The sequence below is a fragment of the Micromys minutus genome (assembly GCF_963924665.1).
Source record: "Micromys minutus genome assembly, chromosome: 10".
In the NCBI taxonomy this organism is placed as follows: domain Eukaryota; kingdom Metazoa; phylum Chordata; class Mammalia; order Rodentia; family Muridae; genus Micromys; species Micromys minutus.
Window position 1 is genome coordinate 48,014,451 of NC_137979.1, and position 22,793 is coordinate 48,037,243.

Consider the following 22,793-nt stretch of genomic DNA (forward strand, 5'->3'; position numbering starts at 1 on the left):
TATTCAAATAGTTGAAGATTTTGAACTTTTGGGTTAGGGATTCTTAACTTGATTGAGACAGCTCTTTGTGTGGCTTATGATGTAAATATAACATAGTCTGTAAAAGTTTGTAGTATACCTGTTTTTATAATTACATGTGTAGTCCCCTCAGTAATTGCATCAGTTAAGGTAAGGCCGTATTTCTCAGCAAATTTTTGCACAATCACCTGAAACAAAAATCAAACATTGAATTATGCGGTTATCTCTGCTACACAGTTAATTACACAGTAATTAAGTAATTATTAATTACTCTGATTCTGAGTCTCCATTCTCATAAAAGGCACATCTCTAAAAAACTTTTAAAATGTTGATTGATTGAGTGTGTGTGTGTGTGTGTGTGTGTGTGTGCGCGCGCACGCGCGCGCTCTCTCGCGGTCCTGGAGGTGTCAGAGACAATGTGGAGGTGCTTCTCTCCACATTGTGTTTTGGGGACTGAACCCAGGTTGATATGCTTACATAGCAAACACTGTGGAGTCACCGTGATCACTACACCCTGACTTTTAAACATATAACATGGCTTAAGTCTCAAAATTGACAATTTCTCAAACAAGTAAACAATGCCTTCAAACGAAAAACCCCAAACCATACGTGGATCAGAGAAAAGAATTCTAATGTAGTCTATGTCACACTAGAAGCCATAGAATTATAACCAAAGATCATATGGCTTGATCCTCAAAATTTCTTTACAGAATGACAGCCCACTATCCTATAGTAAATTTCTAAGTCTACAAAACTGAGTGGTAACTAGCCTTATATAAGAAGTTCTGCTGTAAATAATATATAGCTTAAATCCAAGATTCAACTCTGATAGCTACAAAGCACTCAAGCAAAAGTATTTGTAGATTTAGTGCAAAAAAATATCAATTCTCTCTTAAGAAAAAATATTGGAGGAGACTCATTCTTTCCAAAAGAAATCTAGAGTCCCTTAGCTATTATCTATCAAGCAAATAAAAATCAATGGGCAGTAAAAGAAATTAACCAGATCCATTATGGGCACAGTTGCTATAATTGGTGGCTACTGTTTGGTAAATAAATTTGTTTACCAAAAAGCTTCATTTTCTAGCTGTCACCACCCGTGCCAATATTCATGTGCCCCTCAGTACTGCAGTGGGAGCCAGCCTGTGCTGCCTCATGCTGCATGTCTGAGCACTGGGAAACATCAGGCTGGGAAGCTGGCATCACCCTCCACACTCCTCCAACCTCTGCAGTTGCCCTCTGACAGTGTCACTGGCAATTCTGAAGTGGTTAATTGCTGAAATCCCAGCTTTAAAACAGTGTTCGGTTAGACAAGCAACTGCTGAAAAGATCATCCTAATATGGGCTTCAAAATTAATCATGTGTAATATACAGTCAGTGGCTTTCATCATAAATTTAACACACTTCAGCAAGTCTGAATAGAGCTCAAAGTTTTCCTCTTTGCTTGTTTAAAGAAAACATGTACCCAAGCACTTGTAGTTTAATCTGCAGCTCAGAATTGCCCAAGGCGAAAATGATTAGACCACTCTAGCTACCTCTAAAAAGCTGAACTCACAAAATGAAGAAATGAGGTAATAAAAAATTTCAGTGAATTAACGGGAATTCTAGGTGTGTAAGAAAGTCCATTAGGAGATATTTAAACAAGTACAGGTAAAAATTTTCAGAGCAGGGCTGGAGAGATGGCTTAGCAGTTGACTACTCTTCCAGAGGTCCTGAGTTCAGTTCCCAGGAACCACTTGGTGACTCACAACCATCTGTAATGGAATCTGATGCCCTCTTCTGGTGTGTCTGAAGACAGCAGTGTACTCATATACATAAAATAAAAAGAATTTTCAGAGCGACCTGCTGGGTGAACATGGGACTGTAAAGTGATAACATAAAGTTACCATCCTGTATGTATGCATTGTACTTATCAGGGCAGACAAAGCTTGCCTTGCCTTTTCCACGGCGGGACACGTGGGGCCATAGAGAATCTATGCTGAGTCACTACCTGTAGCACTGTTAGGATGGGGAATGGAGCCACGCCTATGAAGGCTCTATTAAGCAAGAGTTTCTTGCTTAAACATTGCCTCTCAGTATGTAATAAATGGCATCTATTATTAAATCCAATCGATGGTCTGACGGGTTATTATATATTACTGTCACAGTTAATTATAGGAGAAATAAAATTTCCAGAATGGTTGGAATCTATAAACAGCTTAAAGAGAAACATGGGATCAGTTGGCTTAATGTTATTAGTATGAAACAATTTCCATTTCTGGCCCAGGGGCCCAAATCCTAATAAGCAAGGGAGTAAGTACTACAGGGCAGAAAGGACAGACAGGCCATTCCCAGGTAAGATAAAGACAAGCCCCGGGGAAACGCCGCTGTCTGGCAGTGCTGTGGAACCAGCTTACACTGAGTTAGTCTGTGGGCAAGTTTACTTGATGTGAACTGGGGGGAAAACAATGCCTTCTGAAGAGAGCTGCTCTCTAGTTACCCAGTTGTTTTTTGTTTGCTTGTTTTGATAAAAAGGATATTTCAATACAATTCAAAATCTTTTATCATCTCACAGGGTGCCTAGTATTCACTAAGAATTTCCTAAAATAACTTTCTTCCTACAGGTTAACCACTGCCAGTAATTGTAGTAATATTTGGTGGCCTAACTTGTCCCCGATGGAGAAAAACAGATGACACACTCACTACTTCTTTGGGGGTCAAGCCTGACACCACCATGGATATCTCTCCATCCACTCTCTCTTTTGAAGAGGTCAGTCCCGGCTTCATCTTGCTCACAATTTCTACCACTGCAGTATCAGCACCACCAGCAGCTGGACTCCTGAAAGCAACTTGACCTTGGGATATTTTCAGCGCAGAGGATGAAGCTGGTGAAGTGCAAACACGGGAGGACACTTTCGGGGACTCCGATTCTGGGTCTCCACTAGAGAAAAGGCTGATTCCAGATTCCAGGTATGGGGTTCCTTCTGCAGGGAAGACAATTTAATTTACGAGGCAATAAGTGATGAATTCGAGGTTCTGGTTTCTATGAAGAAAAAGACCCATTAAATTATGTTAAGAGGACGATACACTGGTGAAAGCATGGCACCTCAGCTTCTCTAAAGAATAATATGGCATTATATGCCAAAACCTTAACATTTGGGGCTGAAGAGAAGGCTGCTTTTCCAGAAGATCCAGGTTTGGTTCCCAACACCAACACAGTAGCTCAAAACTGCCTCTAACTCCAGATCCAGGGTCTCCAACACTTTCTTCTGGCCTCTATAAGTATTATGCATGTACACAGTGCACAGACACACATGTAGGTATAATATCCATACACATAAAATAAAAATAAATACATCTTTAAAGAAGGATTAGTGATGGAATATGTGCAACTGTTTACAATGGCATAATTTTATAAATGACCTTAATGTCCAATGAGATTGAGGAAATTATGTCTATGCTAACAAAGTAGTGGGGTCATTCATTATAATTTTTCTTTAACATTTACCTATTCTGCACATTGAGTTCAGAAGGCAACTTGCTCAGACATCTCTCTGGCCCACCCATTAGATTTTACACTTTGTCCCCATCCATGTGATATAATTGTCAGAGGTCAATTTATAGGGGTTGACTCTCTCCTTCTATCCTGTGAGTACCAGAGATTAAAATCACAAGTGCGGCGGACCTGGTGCCTCTTTTGTGAAGCAGCAGCTGAGGAGACTCTAGCGCTCGCCATGGCCGATGAGAAACCGAAGGAAGGAGTCAAGACTGAGAACAATGATCATATTAATTTGAAGGTGGTGAGACAGGGTGGTTCTGTGGTGCAGTTTAAGATTAAGAGGCACACACCACTTAGTAAACTAATGAAAGCCTATTGTGAATGGCAAGATTTGTCAATGAGGCAGATCAGGTTCTGGTTTGATGGACAACCAATCAATGAAACAGACACACCTGCACAGTTGGAAATGGAGGATGAAGATACGATTGATGTGTTCCAGCAGCAGACAGGAGGTGTCTACTAAAAAGGAAGCCTGCTACTTTACTCCAGAATTTTGTTATAGACCAAGAATACATTCTCAATTAGAACCGCAATTTGGTGCCGCCACATCCTGACTACTACAGTATAGTTTTCTCTCTTCTTCCATCTCCCTATCCCCATTTCTTTGTTGTACATAAAGTAACTGGTGTATGTGCACAAGCATATTGCTTTTTTTTTTTTTTCTTTTCCTTTTTTTAAACTAAATGGCCAGTGTTCTCTTTTGGTTGACATCAGATGAAGATGGTCTGGAAAAAGTACTGGTTCTGTGAAAATACCCCCTTCTCCATTAGTGGCTCATTCAACTCTTCTCTTTATATTCCAGTAAGTTATTTTGCTCTCACTGTTTTAACAAAAGAACCCAACAACACAAAATCCTTGCATACCTTGTTCGATTGGAGAATTTTAATGTTTTTCATTTATCATTGTAAAACCAAGGACAATTTTATAACTTTTTTGTACGTAGCTGTTACGTGTAGGGCCAGCTGTCTTTAAGTAGGGATAAATTACTCTTAAACAAAATGATCCTAGATAGTTTTCCCTTCAAGTCAAGCGTCTTGTTGTTTAAATAAACTTGTTTAAAATGAAAAAAAATAAAATAAAATCACAAGTGCTCTTATCTGATAAACATCTTGCCAGTGCAGAAATATTTACTGCATAGGCCTGGTGGCATAGGCCTATAACCCCAGCTACTCAAGGCTGAAGCAGGAGAATCACAAGTTCAAGGCTTACCTGGCTACACAGAAAGTTTAAAACTATTTTTTGTTTTATTTTAATTGATTGGTTGAAATAGAGTTTGCACACTGTCACTGGCCTTGAACTGTAGGTGAAGCAGTCCTCCTGAAATAGCAACGCAAGTAACGGAGACCATAGACATGTCCAACTATGTTTAGAACTATATTTAAAAAATAAAACTGAGGAAAATAACTAAAGAAACAGCAATTATTATTATTATTACTATTATTTTGGTAGAGGGTCTCATTATGTAGCCCTGGCTGCCCTCAAACTCACAGAGATCCTCCTGCCTCTGCCAATCAGGTACTGTGTCACCATGCCCAGCTGAAACAACAATATTTTATTATTAATAACTGAACAGAAGTGGAGGTGATTTTAAGTACTCTTACATTGTCTAATTTGGGGACAGTCAATATATAGGACTTTCATGAGAAAGGAAAGGTTAAAATAATAAATAAACCATTATATTTTTCACTTAATCAACAGGTGATAAGAATGTTAAAAAACAGTAGATACATTTAAAAATATTTTGGAATATGTCTTTGATCAAAAATTAAGCTAGGGGAAAAACAAAGGCTCAGCAGCTAAGAGCACTGGCCATACTTCCAGAGGATCTGGGTTTTATTCCCAGCTCCCATATGGCAGCTCACAACAGCCTGGAACTTCAAATCCAGGACACCTATTACCCTCTTCTGGCGGCAACAGGTACCAAGTACACATGCAGTGCATAGACATACATGTAAGCAAAATACCCATATATATAGCATAAAATAAATACATCTTAAACAAAAAAGAAGCCAGGTAAGAACACAGCTAAATACTACATCTGATGCTAAATCTGATGGTTTTTATAATAATGTATTTTTGATGAGTAGTTAAAACCTTTTTTTACTAATGCTTAGATTTACAAGTAATAAAATACACTATCTACTAAGTGATTTATGAAACATAAGATCGTCATTTACATTTATTTACATATACACACACACACATATATATTTAAATCACTCTGGGATGTGACATAGTTTCCATCAAATAGCAGGCTTCTAACTTTATTCTGGGTCTCAAGTTCTAACAGATGAAGTGAAACATTTCGATGACCAGAGTTTACCATATTCAAAACTATTGGTAATTCACCATGGACAGACTTCAGCTCAGACTTCAACTTTAGTTAATTTTTCAAAGGTGAGCTTACGTAAGTACAACAAACATCCATGATAAGCTTACTAGAACAGCTTTATAAAAGATATACAGTGAAACAAACTGCCTGTTCATTAAAAAAGCATTACCTGGATCTTGCCTTGGCAAGCAAGACCGCCCTGTTAAGTTCTGTGTTTCATTTGACTTCTCCGATTCAACAGGCTGAAGGAGCTCCTCTTGAGAGGCGGAGTTTCTATTTTGAAGACCCCTAGAGTGGGCATGTGCAGAACACCTGCTGCCTGCCAATGGAGATTTAGAAGGGGAAGGCCTAGAAAGACGGATGAAAGAAGAAAACCATCACCACCAATTCAGAAAGGCCTAATTGTGACTCCTCAGTAGCCAAAGCATGACTGAAACAGTTGGCTGTCAGAGAAATAAGGGATGACCAGCAAAAAAAGGCCTGGATCCAAACTGCCTGCTAACACACCACTCCTGACACATGACACCCCCCTTCAGGGCTGGTCTGAGGCCCCGAGGCCAATCTCAGAGCTGTTTAAAAGCACATCAGCATATTTTCTTTTGCCAAATACCCACTATTGTTAATCCAGATTCTATACACTATTCCCAGAGTAAATTAACAGATACCCTTTTTCTAGGAAGGCAAAATTTTCAATTAGGACAAGGTCTGCCTGGAGAATACCATCAGCCAGCAGGCTTTGGTTTTAGTTCAGTTACATTACATTCTAACCTCTAAACGACAAAGTTAGGTCTAAGTGCTTATTTCTCAGGTTGTAGCTTAGGCCTGAACATACCTAACAAAGTCTGTATCCAAATAAAGAAAGGAATGTGACCTAGAGTCATTAAGTATTCTGAATGCTGAAGTAGGACTACTCCAAGTTTGAAGCCAGGTTGTTCTACAGAGAGTTGCAAACCAGCTATGGTGACTCAACTCAAACAAATAATCAAATATAACCCCTAAACAAAACAACAAAGAAACAAAAAACAAACCCAGGGAGAATGGCAGAAACATTTTCTGTATAAGGGAGCAGGTAGAACCCAGAAACTGACACTGAGTATCCAATTTGATTGTTCTCAACCTTATTTCGAGGCAGGGTCTCTTTCCAGTGAACCGATTTAGATAAACTGTCTGGCCAACAGCACTAAAGAGCTTCCTGTCTTTGTGTCCCCAGAGCTGACACTACAGGTTTGTGTTACTACTCCTGGCGTTTTTTTTCTTAAATATGGGTGTAGGCACCTGTTATGGTTGCATTCAGGTGTGTGAGCATGGTTGCTTAGTTGGGTTGTGTGGAGGCTAGAGGAAATCTACCCATTGGGATTCTATATGGCTACATGTCCATCTCTCACTGATCTAGAACTCACTGCACCCAGGATCTGCCTGTCTTAGCCCTGCTCCAGGAACCCCAGCACAAGGTTACAGGTGTGCAGCTATTGGTAACTTTTAGATGGGGTCAAGGGATCCAAACTCGGGTCCTCATGTTTGCACAGGAATCACATGAGTCATGGCCACCACTCAGGGATGGAAGGAAAGTTGACAGGAGTTCAGTGTAACAAAGATGTCACTCAGATGCCACAAACTGACATCTCTTACCTTCCAGTCCCTGACTTGTTAACTCCACTGCTGAGACCATCCGGAGGTTGTGGTTGGAATTTGTCATCACAAGCGGTCTTTGGATTCTGGCTTACAGGATTTCCATTAATGTTCTTTGAAGTTAAAATTGCTTTAAATGGAATGAGAAAAATCTATTTTACTTATTTGTTCTGATGGTCTTAATTCAGGTGAGGATATTGATTTTTTTAAAAGCAGCAATCTATGACAATCAAACTGGTCCCTTTTTTCTTTTCTATGTAACAGCACTGTCATCTTTTCAGCACATTTTAGCAGCGTGTGCCAGCACAAATGACAGTGGCAGAACACACAGCTGAGGATAACACTGGACTCCTGATCTCCCTGCTGCCACCTCTCAAGTGCAGGGTGCCAGCTGCGTGTGATCACACCTGATTTGATGTACCAGATCACCAAATGCTTCCCTTCACTGTTAGCCAGGCACTCTACCAACTGAAGCACGACCCAAGCCCTGAAACTGATATCTAAGCAAATGTAGTAGACAGAATTTTATGGATACAAGTAGTTCAGCAGACAAAGGATAGTACCAGGTAGTATTCAATAATGATAAAAAAACAAAGATATATAATGTATTCTTATCCCGGAAGCAAACTGATCTATACCAAAATCTCCTCCGCTACCAGGAAAGCAGAAGAACCGAAAGCACAGAGCTCAACAGAGATGGCACAGGGCCACTGGAGCTTTAATGGGAGAAGGTAGGGTGCAGGGAAGATTCAGAGAGGACATTTGCCTCATACTTTCAACTACTGGGAACACACACACATCCCTACCTCAAGGTATAGGATAAGGAATCTAGGGTAATAGGAAATAATAGTGAAAGGCAGAGGAAGGGGAAAATCATAACAGACCTAAGGTAAGACTCGCACGTGCTAGTCCCTTTGAGGAAATGGCTTAAAGGAAGAAATGAACTCATTCTGTAGACCAGGCTGGCATAGAACTCACAAAGATCCACTTGACTTTATATTTAAACATCAAAAACAGTCCATAAATGAAGACTTGTATTTGGTTCCCAGAACCATATGATGTTTATGTAGTTACAACCTTGTAACTCCCGCTCCAGGGGACACCAATCCTGTCTTCTGACCTCTGGACACCAGGCACTCAAGTATACATATATACATGCAGATAACAAAAAAATATTTAAAAATTTAAATACGTATATTTAAATTAAACATCTTTTAACCTATTAAAAAGACTGGTGGTCAGGCTTGGTGTCAGAGAGACACTAAAGTCCAGAGTGAGTTCCAGGTCAATCAGGATCACTCAGCAAAATCCTGCTACTAAGAGTAAACACCCCCCCCACACACACAGAGCAGGTTATATAAGCTGTTTATGCTAACTAATAGCAACTCATTCAGAATTCACAGGGGAGGATCCTAGAAAAACTGAAAAGTATTTCTAGGAATAAAACACTGAGTTAGAAAAGCTAGAAAAGCTTAGATGTATCTGAAATCACTTTTACCAGTGAGCCATCACCTCATGAACGTTAATATTTGCTTTCTGAATGATGGGGAATATGCACACCTAATGAGATTGAAGCAAATCTTTAGAGGAAGATAATTTAAAATGTATGTGTACAAATTTCTGCCCAAATATTATGCAACTTGTGAAATAAACTTTAGAGAAACAGGAAGATCTATATGCAAAGGAGCAGGACATTCATGTTAAATTCCCAGGTAAGGGCCTTTATCCTCTTTAAGATCATGGGCTGGGGATCAGTAATCAAAGCGCCTGCTCAGATATGCACAGCATATTGTAAGTAACGTGTGTGATCACACATGTACATTAGTGTTTAAAGGCCAGATACTGATGTAAAAAATGATTCTCTATGGCTTTTTAATTTATTTTTGTGTGCACTGGTGTTTTGCCTGCATGCATCTGTCTGAGGGTGTCAGAGCTTCTGGAATAAGGGCCTCTACAGTCAGTAGTGAGTGTGGGGAACTGAACCTGTGTCTTCTGAAAACAACAACAACAACAACAAAACCCCCAAAAACCAGCAAGTGCTCTTAACTGCTGAGCCATCTCTCCAGCCCCCTCCATGTCTCTTTGACTTTACTCATCGAGGTAATGTCTCTCAATCAACCCCAGAGTTTGCTGTTTGGCAAGTATCCCTAGCCAGCTTTATCTGGAGATCCCTGCCATCCTAGGCTGGAATTACAGTGGCTGTCAGGCCCACCGAGCACCTGTGCCATTCCTTATTAAGCCCAGTGTGTAAGTCTATATATATATTAAAAGTATCTTTTTGTTTTTAAAGACAGGGTCTCTCCATGGTTCCATCCTAGAGCTTGCTATGTAGGCCAGGCTGGTCTTAACTCACAGAGATCCTCTTGTACCTGCCTTCCTTAGTGCTGTCATTAAAGGTGCGGTGCTATCAGGCCTTTCCTTTAAAAAAGAAAGGAAACTGAGTTTCTTTTAATGCACCAGCCTAAGGTGAGACAGGCTCAAATCTGGAGTTGCTCCAGACAGTCAAGTACTATAGAAATGAGCCACAACGAAACATTTTATCTGCAGACATTTAGTAAAAGCCAAAACAAAACAAAATAAAAAACACAGGAAAAAAAACCCCAACCAACCCCCCTTCTAGCATGCATGCCAAATATGAAGTAGTAGGTTTAGGCAGATATTCCAAGCCAGACAGTAACAATTTTTATCTTGTGCAAGAGCACTGAAAGTCCTGTCTATTTTCACAGTAATGACAGTGACAGTACCCCACAGATAACTGTATTGGGGATGGGACTCTGGGCTTCATTATCTAGTGATGAACTAAATAAAGATGTGGTTACAAAGAAAGTATTTAAGGAGAGAGATTTTGAAGCAGTGTCATAGCAACAGTTCCTAGTGTCCCTTGCATGAGCTACTGTTTCTTTCTGAACATAGAAAAATTACAAGGCACATGTGGAGACCAAGGTCACTATACTGAATAATAAACAGACCGAGTCCCTAAGAGTCAAAGGAAGGCCTCAAGGCCCAGAGGACTGAGGAGAAAGTGCTGGAGGAGGAACTTGAGCAGCAAGTCATGCAGGACTGTTGATGTCAGAGTGAAGGAACTCAGTGAAGGCTCACTACCCTGATCTGTTCCTAAGCACCAACTCCTCCTGTGGGTGGCCATGTGCGAGGATTCTCTAAAGGAAAACTTCTTTTACTCCTATTCCTCTGCTACCACACCCCAAGTGCTGGGATTACCAACATGACCACCAAAGCCCACTTTCCACCTGAAAACTAAGGTGCAGCTCCTGAAACAAATGTTTCTTCTAAATCAGAAAACACAGGAAGTTGGGTTTCACTTTGTGATTCTGAATGGTTCATAGTTTCACGTGGCATTCTGAAATGACGAGGCTACCTATTACCAATCTCCAACAACTAAGAGCAAGAACTATTTCTATTTCCAATGGGGTCCACAGCACCTCCTTGTAAACACCCAGAGAACACGAGTGAGTGATTCGTTTGGGTCCCTCTCAGTGGTACATCACTTGTGAGCAGGACCAGGAATAAGGTTCCCAAATTACTCACAGAGCAACTCAGTAAATATGTGCTGAGCAAAGACCACACAATGCTGGAACTCAGTCCTCATTTTTCAAAGAAAATAGAGGGCCGAGGGAGGGAAGAATTTTGCTTATGATACTGCATTGGTACAGCATTACAAACCTGTTCTTGATATATTTTGTTCTGGATCTGGCAGGTCTTCCAGGGCACAATGGTCAGCTAGGAGGGAAGGGGAGTGGCCAGAAGGCTGGTTCCCATGCTGCTCTAGCACAGCTTCCAGGTGAGCCATTTCCTGCTGGAGCTTTATCAGGTTATCTTTCATGGTTGCCCTCTGCTGTAAAGCCAAACAAGAACACTAAGAAAGTTACATACTTCAAGAGATGTGTCATAAAGTAGAAATATGTCACACCAATTAATTTCAGCATGGGAACTAAGATCACCTCGTATGGAGTTATGAGTTCTGGTTAAATACCCTTTAGTCCAAGCATACTCATGTGGTTAATGACCTTGAAATTATTTCAAAATGATGTTGGAGGAGAGGGCACCTTCCAGCTCTCCCAAATAGATTTGCTTCATTGTAGCTCCTTATTTTCTTTTTAAAGATGGGGGTGGAGCGGGGTTGTAACAGTACTATAAGCTTAAAATTCACAAGAATCTGTTCACAAACTACATAAATGAGGTTTCAAAGATTTGGTACTGTGAGATAAGACATTTAATTAGTCCTCCCCCCCAAAAAAAAGTCTGATAAAAAAATTTTTAAAAAAATTTAGGTTTATGGATGTTTTATCTACATTATGTATGCTTGATGCTCTCAGAGGTCACAAGAGGGCATTAGATCCATCAGAACAGCTGGGAGCCATTATGTGAGTGCCAATAGCTGAATCCAGGTCCTCTGTAAGAGTGGCTGTTAGCCCTCTCTCAAGCCGGATTTATTTATTCTTTTAAAGATTTGTTTATTTTATGTATACTGTAGCTGTCTTCAGACACACTAGAAGAGAGCATCTGATCTTATTACAGATGGTTGTGAGTCACCATGTGGTTGCTGGGAATCAAACTCAGGACCTCTAGAAGAGTAGACCGTGCTCTTAACCACTGAGCCATCTCTCCAGCTGCAATTTATTTATTTATTATTTTTAAAAGATTTGTAGCTGAGTGTAAAGATGCATCACTGTGCTTAGATCAAGTATATCTAGTTTTTAAATGAATGAAGTACTGAATAATTTCCTATGACATTCTAGAAAGACTGTAAACAAGTTACCATTTTCTTTTTTAATGATTTATTTATTTTATGTGTGTGAGTACACTGTCGCTGTCTTCAGACACACCAGAAAAGGGCATCAGATTGCATTATAGATGATTGTGAGCCACTATGTGGCTGCTGGGAATTGAACTCAGGACCTCTAGAAGACCCGTTACTGCTCTTAATCACTGAGTCATCTCTCCAGCCCAAGTTACTGTTTTAAATTCAAAATAAGCTCTTCTCGCACATGGGCTCATATTGTTTACTGATCCATTTCAAGAAGTAGTCTAGCTACCTTTAATCCCAGTACTTGGGAGGTAGAGGCAGATCTCTGAGTTCAAGGCTAGACTGAAGAGTTAAGTTCCAGAACGGCCAGAGCTGTTGTTACACAGAGACACCTTGTCTTGAAAGGGGGGGAAGAGGGAGAGAGGGAGGGGGAGAGGGAGAGGGAGAGGGAGAGGGAGAGGGAGAGGGAGAGGGAGAGGGAGAGGGAGAGAGAGAGAGAGAGAGAGAGAGAGAGAGAGAGAGAGAGAGAGAGAGAGAGAGAGAGAGATCTAAACCAGGCAAAGTAGCATTAATAGTAGCAGTTGAGTTTGAGTTGAGGCCATCCTGGTCTATACAGTGAGACCCTATCACAGACAATCTAGCAAGTTTAAGGTATTTGACAAGCAAAGAATGTGGGCATATAAAAATTTCTTAAAATATATATATGTCTCCTCACCACTTTTAGAAGAAACGGTGATGCCTGGTTTTCAGCTGTGGGAGGGGAACAAATTCTGTTTCACTGTCTCTTCTTTGTTCTGACCCTTGAAAATGACTTTGCTTTCCACTAAAATCAAGCTGTTTTCTTCCAAAAGTTACACTAAATTCATAGTTCTCAGGATAATTTTATGACAAAAAAAATTGAACTTTACTAAGGTTCCCACTGCTACTGAGTCTGTATTGCTGCCAACATCTGCAGCGCCACCAATGCCACCACGTGGTATCCATGAGTACTGACATCACTGATCAAACCCTAGCCAAGGCCCCACACGGATACAAGACCAATGCTTTAAAAGCTGAATTCTTAACACTCACAAGTACATCTAACCTCCGAATAGCCATTAAATACACCAGAAAATCAGGGAAAAGTGACGGACCACTGCTACAGTGACTTTCTTCTGGCTTTTCCTATAGGAAGGAATTTAAACTTATTACTCTATAGGTAAACTGTTCAAACACAGCAGGGAGGACACAGTCAGACAGGTTGCCATGTTTGCTTGACTCTAATTCTGAAATATCTCTTTATAGCGCTCTCTTCTTCAGTTTTATTCCCACGATGATACACTGACACTTTAATATGGCTGCAATACTGCCCAAGTTCTCTGAAAGCCGCATTTATTAAGACTCCTCTTTCCAAAAGAGCCTCAAGTGGCATAATACAGCTCAGTTAATAAGTCAGTATTTTTGAACATGAGAGAACCTAGTCATTATACCCGTCAGGTCAAAGTTCAGATTCCTAGAGATACCATTAGGAAGTCTGAGGACACCTTGATCCCATCTCCTATTTGTCCCCAGCCCAGTTTTTATTTCTCCTTTTTTTTTCAGTTTTTATGTCTCCTTATTTCCCATAAGCCCAGTTTTCTAGAAACACTAGACTGACTGCTCAGTGATTCCTATGCATTCAGTACATCTGTATTTTTGCTTCAGTTCCTACATCCCCTCTTTTCCCATTTGGTAACCTCTTCTAATCTTTCAAAGCCCAGCAATAACTGTCTATCAGGACATGCCTCATTACTTGGCTCAGGCTGCCAATGCATCAGTATATTCAGGGGGAACACACACGCCCCAATGGGAGGAATCGTCCCTTGTTTGTTTTCTTTGTGTTTTGAAGACTGGTCTATGTATCCCAGGCTACCTTCAAAGCTGAGATTCTCCTGACTATGCTTCCCTCACGCTGGGAATGCCAAGGTTACGTGCATGCCAGGTATGCAACACCAAGCCCATCTCACTGCCTATCAGAGTCATTTCCCAGGAGGTACTCAATATAGAAATGAACAAACGAATGAAATCTTTGGGTTATAAAATGGAGAGATGGTTCAGTGGGTAAAGGTACTTGGCACCAAGCCTAATGACTTGAGGTCAATCCTTGGGACCTACGTAGTGAGAGGAGACAATCTTGCATCTTCACCTGGCTGAGATGGCACATGTAAGCACACATCTCATAAGCATCACAGAGGTTTATCAGTGATTTCACATAAGGCATTCTGTATCATGTTACCCTCAGTTCTATATAAACGTAGAGGAAAGATCCCATTGTAATCATTTTGCTTGTTTGTGCTAATCCAGATCCAAGTTACCTGTTTTGAATAGATACTTGATATAAAAACACTTTGAAAAAAACGAATCCCGATTAAATAATGAACATATTTCTGGGAATAGGATCAGAGACACAAGAAACAACATAGTGTATTGAATGTCAGATTTAATACAGTATGGCTAAGACAGATGGAATAAAAAGTTGGAACGTAAAAAACAAGCAGCTAAGGGACAGAATTAGGTGACAGACATATTGACAGAGCCCCAAATCTAAATCCGGAAAAGATCAGGAGTGGAACGCTGTGAGAAAGCTTAAGCCTTTTAATCAATTTTTGTTTTATTTTTTGAGACAGGGTGTCACTTTGTAGCCAGGTCTGGCCTTGTATTCACCATATAAACCAGCCTGGCCTGGAACTCACAGAGATGCACCTACTTCTACCATTGCAATGCTGGAACCAATAGGTGATGCTGTCTTTGGTGACAACAAAATGACCTCAGGAATACCAAGAATTCCCAATTTCACTTAATTCAGTACTTCTTAGAAAGACAAGAAAAGTCACTCACATGCTACAGCTAAAAGCACATTTATGCTTTAGGAGAGAAACAAAAGCTATAGCAGGATGACTCAGAAGGTTCCAAATCATACCATGGGACCAGTGAGTTGGCTCAGAGCATAGAAGCACTTGCTACCAAACAAGACCTGATGTGATCCCCAGAACTCACTCATATAAGGTGTCACCTGGTCTCTACACATTTACCCTAGTGGCATTATCCATTTACACACATACAAATATGTATGTTTAAAAGAAAAAGAATATAACTATTTTAATTCAGAGAAAATGAGCCAATTAATTAAGATCACAGTCAGGCAGAGAACTCTAACCAATGCTCACTCCGACTTGCTGTGTACTCTGCCCAAGACTTTGTAGAGGAATAGAGGGGCCTTCAGAAGTTGCTCAGTTAGTGAGAGACAGGAAAGAAAGACCTAGACAAATCTAAGGTTTAAAAAGAAGTTTGGGACTTTCTTTTTAATCAAAAAGAAAGGTGATAGGACTAAGTTCTAGCTGTGAAAAGATAATGTTTTTTCCAGGAGACTCTTCTGCCTTGAGTACACGCATTTAGCCCCTTCCAAATGTAGCTAATCACCTGTAGCAAGTACTAGGTGCAGGAATGAATACCTGTACATTCTTTTCCAAGCAGAAAGAGATGACATATAGATACTAAGAAGCAAGTAGATTATAAAAGACAAAGATGAAAAGAAATATCCATAACACACTGAAAGGTAAGATGGGCTCTAGTGGAAAGAATCCTGTAGGTTTCAGTTTGGTTCTGAGAATAAACATGTCCCTTTTGATATAATAGTGCTTTCATGTAATTTAGCTATGGGGCAAGTAGGATTTTCTAGATCTGGCTTGTTCTAAAGTTAAGATTTGGTGTTCTACAGTGAGCTAGACTGTGGATATAAAAAGTAGAGTTCCATCTAAATGCTTTAGAACACTCACGCGAGCAAACAAGGGATCATGTATGTTAGATCATTAACCCACAGATGAAATTAGCATGTATGAGAATGCAGGGTTCACAACACCATATACAAAGGACATCAAACGTGTGCAAGCTTCTTACCTGAGTGGTTAAAATATCACTCTGTGAGCCGTCTTCACTCTCATATCCAGATGCCCCTTTACAGAAAATGACAATAGACTCACATGTAAAGTCAGACTGTGAACCCCCCGGCCTGCAGAACCTGTTCCTTCCCTTGTACAGCTTCTGCTTCCCTCTCATGTCACAGAAATGGAACATTTGGGACACTGGGTTTCCTTTCAGAACTCCTAAAATAGGCTGGGTGAAGTGATAAATGTTTTAATCCCAGATTTTGGAAGGCAGAGGCAGGTAGACCTCTGTTCCAGGCTAGCCAGGGCTACACAGGCTATGTCTAAAAAAACAACAACAAAAAACTTCCAAACAAATCAGAAAAATTCTGTGATAAAAACTAGAAGCAGGTCCACTGAAAATTAGGTTACTCAAGTTCATGCTCCCAGACGGTCTGGGTAAATGAAAGCATTAAACAGATTTTATTTTTAATTATGTATGTTTGAGTGGGCTATTTTATCTTTAATTATGTATATCTGAGTGGGCTACTTATATATGAATGCAGCAGATACCCATGGAAGCTAGAGGCATTAGATCCCAAACCCCTGGAGCTACAATGGTGATTAGATATCTGACTGGGTGCTGGGAACTCAACTTGGGCTTCTTATAAGAGAGTCCCTACTTTTTAAATGTGCATTGGTGTTTTGCCTGAATGTGTATCTGTGTAAGGGTATTGGATCCCCCTGAAACTGAAATCACATGGATGCTGGGAATTGAACCTACTTTCCCTGGAAGAGCAGCCAGTGCTTTTAACAGCTGAGGCATAGTTCCAGCCCTTCCCAACCCCACAAAGTACCTATTCTTAACCACCCCAATCTCTCCAGCCCCAGGAAAGAGATTTGACTGTATATGTTCAGCTCAGTTCTGTAGACTGGTGCAAATAAGCAAACAAAACTACCTGAGTCTGGGATTATACTATCTTCTTCTTGATCATCATCCTCTTCTAGGCAAGCTGCCATTTCCTCATTATCTGAAATCAATTCCTTGTCACTTAGAAAAGCTTCCTCATTCTCAGACTGGTGACTCCTTTGTTTGTAAGGTGCATTAAAATTGGGATCCGGGGAGTTTGCATTTCCAGGTGAACCTTGGGCAGCACTGTACTGTGAAGAGAACATGCTGCCAGAGAATTTTGCATCCTCACTAAACTGATGTTCCTGAGATGCCTCTACCAAGATCACCTCCTTATTGCTGTCACTGATGCCACCCTTCCATGGTGCTTGCGCCCCATCCACTTTCTCTGACACAGACTGTGTCACAGCACCGATGCATCTGGTAAGTTCAGGTGTGTTGCTTAGTCTGCTCAGTAAGTGCTGGAAGGAGGGAAGATCTTCATCCTCAGTAGAATCACTCTCTTCTGAGAATTCTAATTTCTTGGACCCTCTGCGGAGACTCCGAGACATCGCTGCATGGGTTACAGGGCTAGGGCTCCTAATGGACTCTCTTCTCAGGACACTTCCGTTAAAAACAGCAGACCTCTCCATTATGTCACCTTCACCGAAGCTAGAATTTTCCTTTATTTCGACATCATCCAACAGGTCATCGGGTGTCTCAGAGCAAACCTGGAAAACGTTATCACTTCTCATAGGCTGTTCAAGATGATCTGAGAACAGACATGGAGAGACATCTGTACCGACAGCCTCACCCTCCTGCTTTTTTATTTGAAGACACTTATCACTTACAGGAACCCTTTGCTTACAAGCACCAGGCTGCATTCTATCTAATGGAAGCATGGGGCTCACCTTAGGCCCTCTGTTTCTACCTAGTTGTCCCTGGAAGTTCTCACCAGTGGAACACACTTCATTAATACTGCCTGATCTGGCTTCTTGACAAGCATTCTCTCTGTTATTTTGGCTAATTGTGTGTATTGTACTTTGAACAGCAGTCTCATTCCCCATTGCCTTTTCAGTTGAAAATGTATGTTTCTCAAATCGTCCCTCTGTCAGAGTTTTTCTATTGTCAGCTTTTATAGATGACATGAAGGGAGAAACTGGTTGTTTAAAATGTGAGTTTTGTTCAATTCCAGATTTATCTGTGGTGCTGAGTCCATTCTCACCACTTCTGTAATGAGGTGACAGACAAAACCTAGAAACTCCAGCACACATTGTCTCAGCACCTGGCTTAGCTTCCGGACAGGGCACAGGTAAGCCCATTGTGACTCTAACTGCCTGCACATGACTGATTTCAGACTCTTCTTGTCCCTGAGGTTCCTTTTGTTCGCCTTCAGAAATCACCTTTGGACTCTGCTCCCTTGAGGGCACAGAGTGGGCATGGACCAGAGCACAATCCTTTTGGGGACTTCTAGGTTTTGAAAATAAAGCAAATGACTGACGCTTTGAAACTTGAAATATATTCTGCAAAAACTGAGTATCAAGTTCACTGTCTTCTATTTCCTCCTGACTGTGGTTAAGCTCGTGTTTCAATGGGTGCTTGAAGCCACTTCCAGCATTGTTAGAACCACGAACAAGTTCCTTGCGGTTTTCACTTGCGACAAACTGAGTCATACATTGAACTGATCCTGTCCTTGCACACCTGACAGTGTTAGCTTCCAGCACTGAGACACTGTTCTGGCTGTCATAGTCAGTGTCAGGTACCAAGGACACACTGGTACTCTCCTCAGATCGTTCAGTAGGTTTACCACTGGGCTCTCCTGCCAGGACCAGATCCCTGAGTTCTTTGGTATTATCAGGCATTTGGCATGTTTCAAGTTGCTCTATTCCTTTTCTCTGAGGGCTAGGATTGACAGGTCCTTGAGGTTTTCTAGGACTTGAACAGCTAGTTAATAAACCACCTTTGTTCATTAATTTCTCTTCTGGGAAAGCACTGCTGGCACTTCTCTTCCTTATGTGTTCATTTGGCTCGTTCTTCTTGGCATCAGCTGCAGGTTCTGTGTCTTCGATGAGTTGAGGCTCTCTAACGGGCCTGGCTGGCGTTTGGTTGGAATTGTTTTTCTTTGTTTCTTCACTGCTACCACAACTATCGATTTGAAGTTCAGCATGAGTAGGTGGGCTTGCATTTCTACTAATTGGTTCAAGTGGAAGAACACACCTGGTAGAAGACTTCCTCCTCAGCCTATTTTTCTTAGGTGCTTTTGAACTGTGGACATTCAATTCTACTTCCAAATCACTTATACTGTTGCTTATAGATTTGGCTTTAGGTGTGAAAGCAGGTTCCTTTCTCAATGCTTCTATTGGATGAGCGTTTCTGTCTTTCTGAAGATTACCTGTTGTCGTGTGCTCCTGACAGTTACTAGTAATATTCATCGCTTGGCCATTTGGCTCCATTTGGTCAGTTCCCTGATTGACATTTTCAGGAGTCCTTTGAACAATTGTTGAGTCTATTTTCTTGATAAAGTCCTCAGGACCAAGGCATGTACTTCTTTTACGTTTTAACTTATTTGTGAAGGGCTGTTCTTGTGTTGTCTGTGGTTCTGTCGTAAATGTACCTATAATTTCAGTCACATGGTTCAAGTGAGGGCGGCTTCCCTTTCTCTGATAAGTTTTCCCAAATACTTTATCATTAATACTATTCTCTACTGGTTTGGCCAAGTCTCTTCCACTTTTACACATTAAAGCATTATGGGGATCAGGGACTCCTAAGTCTATTTTCTTTGAAGAACTGAAGCATCCATCTACTCCATTTGAAACTTCCAACACAACAGCTGCTTCAGCATTTGACTCATGCCTCTTGTCAGATGCGCTGTCAGAAGTTAACATTTCACCAGTTCTGGAAAACCACTCATTAACTTTCTGAATGCTGCTATTTAGTGTTATCCAAGGAACATCCGTGGTGGCTCCAGAATTCTCAGGGCACAGACTTTTCAGATGATTCGACTTCTTTTCACCACAGAGGGAATCAGCATTTGGATCTACCTTTTCCTCGGTGCTGGGAACCTGCCTGTCATTACATGTTTCTTTACTTTCAGTCCATCTGCTCTGCTGGCACACTGCTACACCAGACTGTTTGCTTTTATTACAAAATTCAGCCTTTTCTGCATTCATTCTGTCTTCAGTGAGCAATGAACTGCTGCTCTCATGCTGTAATGAGCTGGCATGAGCACCTATGCCACATGGCTCCACATGCACGTTTGGAACAGAAAGACTCTGACATTTTTCTGGATGCCTTTCAGTTGCATGATTCTCAGTGGGGTTCAAATCTTTATCATTGCATTGATGATGCTCAATGTTTCTTATGCCCTCAGAAAACTCACAAGCAGCTGAAATATACAAAATAACAAGGTTCTTGAAAATGGAATTATCATGGGAAACTACATACAAATACAACTGGGGAGTAGAAAACAACCCACTAACATTATTATTTTTTTATTTTCAGGTGGTCTTAAAATTTTAAAGTTTATAAATGATTTGGCCTGCACCCATGTATGTGCACCACAGGCATGCCTGATGTGCAAAGAAGAGAAAAGAGGGTTGCAGATCCCCTGGAATTAGTTATGGATAGTTACAAACTACCTAATGTGGGTGGCTGAGAATTAAACCCAGGTCTTCTGTAAGAGGAACAATTCCTCTTAACTGCTTAGCCATTTCTCCAGCCCCAATCCATTGGGTTTTTTGTTGTTTGTTTGTTTGTTTGTTTGAGAGAGGGTTCTTTGTGTAGCCCTGTCTGTCCAAGAAGTTTCTGAGGCCAGGCTGGCCTTGAAATCACAGAGATTCACCTGCCTCTTGCCTCTGCCCAAGTGCTAAGATTAAAGGCTTCCATCACCACTAACTGGCTTCATTAGAGGAGCTAACATAAGCCACCAAGTATACTGAAGATCTAGTTTATACAACCCCATTGTGTAGAGTTTGATATTTTCTCAAACACAGTAATTAGAGCACAGCTCTTATTTCCTAGTCTCTTAAGATCGAAATAAAAGCAGGTTAGTCCCAGCTTGGGAGGCTTAAACAAAAGTATGGTTAGACTGTTCTGTGTAATATAGAACTGTCTTAAAAAAAAAATCAATGGCAGCATGTAGTTACACATAATATTACTACAACCACAGCACAGTACTTACAGTCACCATCTCTCAATGACAGCTGAAGAAAAAAATTATAACATTATAACCCCCCCTTTAATTGGATATTCTCTGTAGTTACATTTCAAATGTTATCCCCTCCCTACCCCACTCACATCCCCCCTCCCAATCCCCAAGCATTCCTTTAAAAAAAAAAAAAAGATTTTTTTTTTATGTATGAGTACACTGTCACTGTTTTCAGACACACCAGAAAGAGGGCATCAAATCTCATTACAGATGGGTATGAGCCACCATGTAGTTGCTGAGAATTGAACTCAGGACCTCTGGAAGAAGAGTCAGTGCTCTTAACCACTGAGCCATCTCTCTAGCCTCCGACATTTATTTAAATTATTTAAAAAGATACTATGAATTATAAATTATAAATACATTTGGAAAATGGCCCGCAGGTGAATGAAATTATGGAATAGCTTTGCCCCACTGCCCCTTAGTGTCACTTGCCTTCATCTGCAGCTCCTCGAGGGGCGATCTGTAACAACTCCTGGTCTCTCACACTAAAGGGGAAAAGACAACCCCTAATAAGAAATGCCATGCTCAGTCAAATGTGCAGGATCAATTATGTTAGGGTTTCTAGATAGGGCTGCAACAACTGAGCTGACTCACCTTCTGAAATGTGGTCTCTAAGTACAGTCACAAAGATCAGAGTAGTGCAGAACATTGCTTTCTGGATATGCAAACACACACACACACACACACACACACACACACACACACACACACACACACACACTCACTCACATACTCTCACAAGCATGATCAGGGATCATTGATGAAGAAGGGATTGAAAGATTCTAAGAACCTGAGGTTGGAAAGACCAGAACAAAACAATGTCTACTGGACATGACAGAAGCACTGTACTCATGAACACACAGCAGTTTTGGTTTGTACAACATCTGTACATGATCAAATCTATCAACATTCTAGCATGCAGAGAGGAGGGGCTCATAAGCCACACCCCTAACTATGGAACTATGGACAGTTGATAGATTCTGAGGGAGAGACAGCTTCCTTCAAAGGTGTGAAACCCCTTATAGGTTGGGATTAATCACACTCAGTGGATGGTCCAACACCCTGGAGTAATGGAGAAATGGTTCAGGGTTAAGAGCATGGGTTCATTTTCCAGAGGACCTGGGTTTGATCCCAGAACCCGCATGGTGGCTCATAGCCACCTGTAACCCCAGTTTCAGGGGATCTGATGCATTTTTCTGGCTTCTTCAGGCACTAGGAACCAATATGGTGCACAAATATACATGCAGGGAAAATACTCACACGCATACACTTTTTTGAGACAGGGTCTCTCTATGTTTTCTATCCTGGCTGTCCTAGAACTTGCTATGCACATTAGGCTGTCCACAAACTCACAAACATCCACCAGCCTTTGCCTCCTGAGTGCTGGGATTAAAGGCATGCACTATCACACCCGATTTCATATAAAATTAAAGAAAAAAAACTTTAATCTCTATTACTGAACCATACTTCTAGCCCTCCCTTCCAATTATCAAGGTTAGGTAAAAGTAATTTATAAACAAAAATTCCTGATAATGAC

At 40.9% G+C, this 22,793-nt stretch overlaps 2 protein-coding genes across 2 annotated transcripts in view; one reads left to right on the forward strand and one right to left on the reverse strand.

Moving 5' to 3' along the window:
- Nucleotides 1-22,793, reverse strand: part of BRCA1 (BRCA1 DNA repair associated) — a gene marked incomplete at both ends in the record, with an annotated part of 54,475 nt that overhangs the window by 14,127 nt on the left and 17,555 nt on the right. The window contains 9 exon segments of the mRNA XM_080924445.1: nt 119-206; nt 2,698-2,978; nt 6,055-6,233; nt 7,515-7,644; nt 11,196-11,367; nt 16,195-16,250; nt 17,120-20,434; nt 21,669-21,683; nt 21,686-21,741. Coding sequence (XP_080780571.1) covers nt 119-206; nt 2,698-2,978; nt 6,055-6,233; nt 7,515-7,644; nt 11,196-11,367; nt 16,195-16,250; nt 17,120-20,434; nt 21,669-21,683; nt 21,686-21,741 — 4,292 coding nt within the window.
- LOC308426607 (small ubiquitin-related modifier 2-like) lies at nt 3,729-4,016 on the forward strand (the record flags this gene model as incomplete). The annotated part of the gene is made up of 1 exon (XM_080924446.1): nt 3,729-4,016. One exon carries the CDS (start codon nt 3,729-3,731, stop codon nt 4,014-4,016), a length of 288 nt encoding a protein of 95 aa, XP_080780572.1.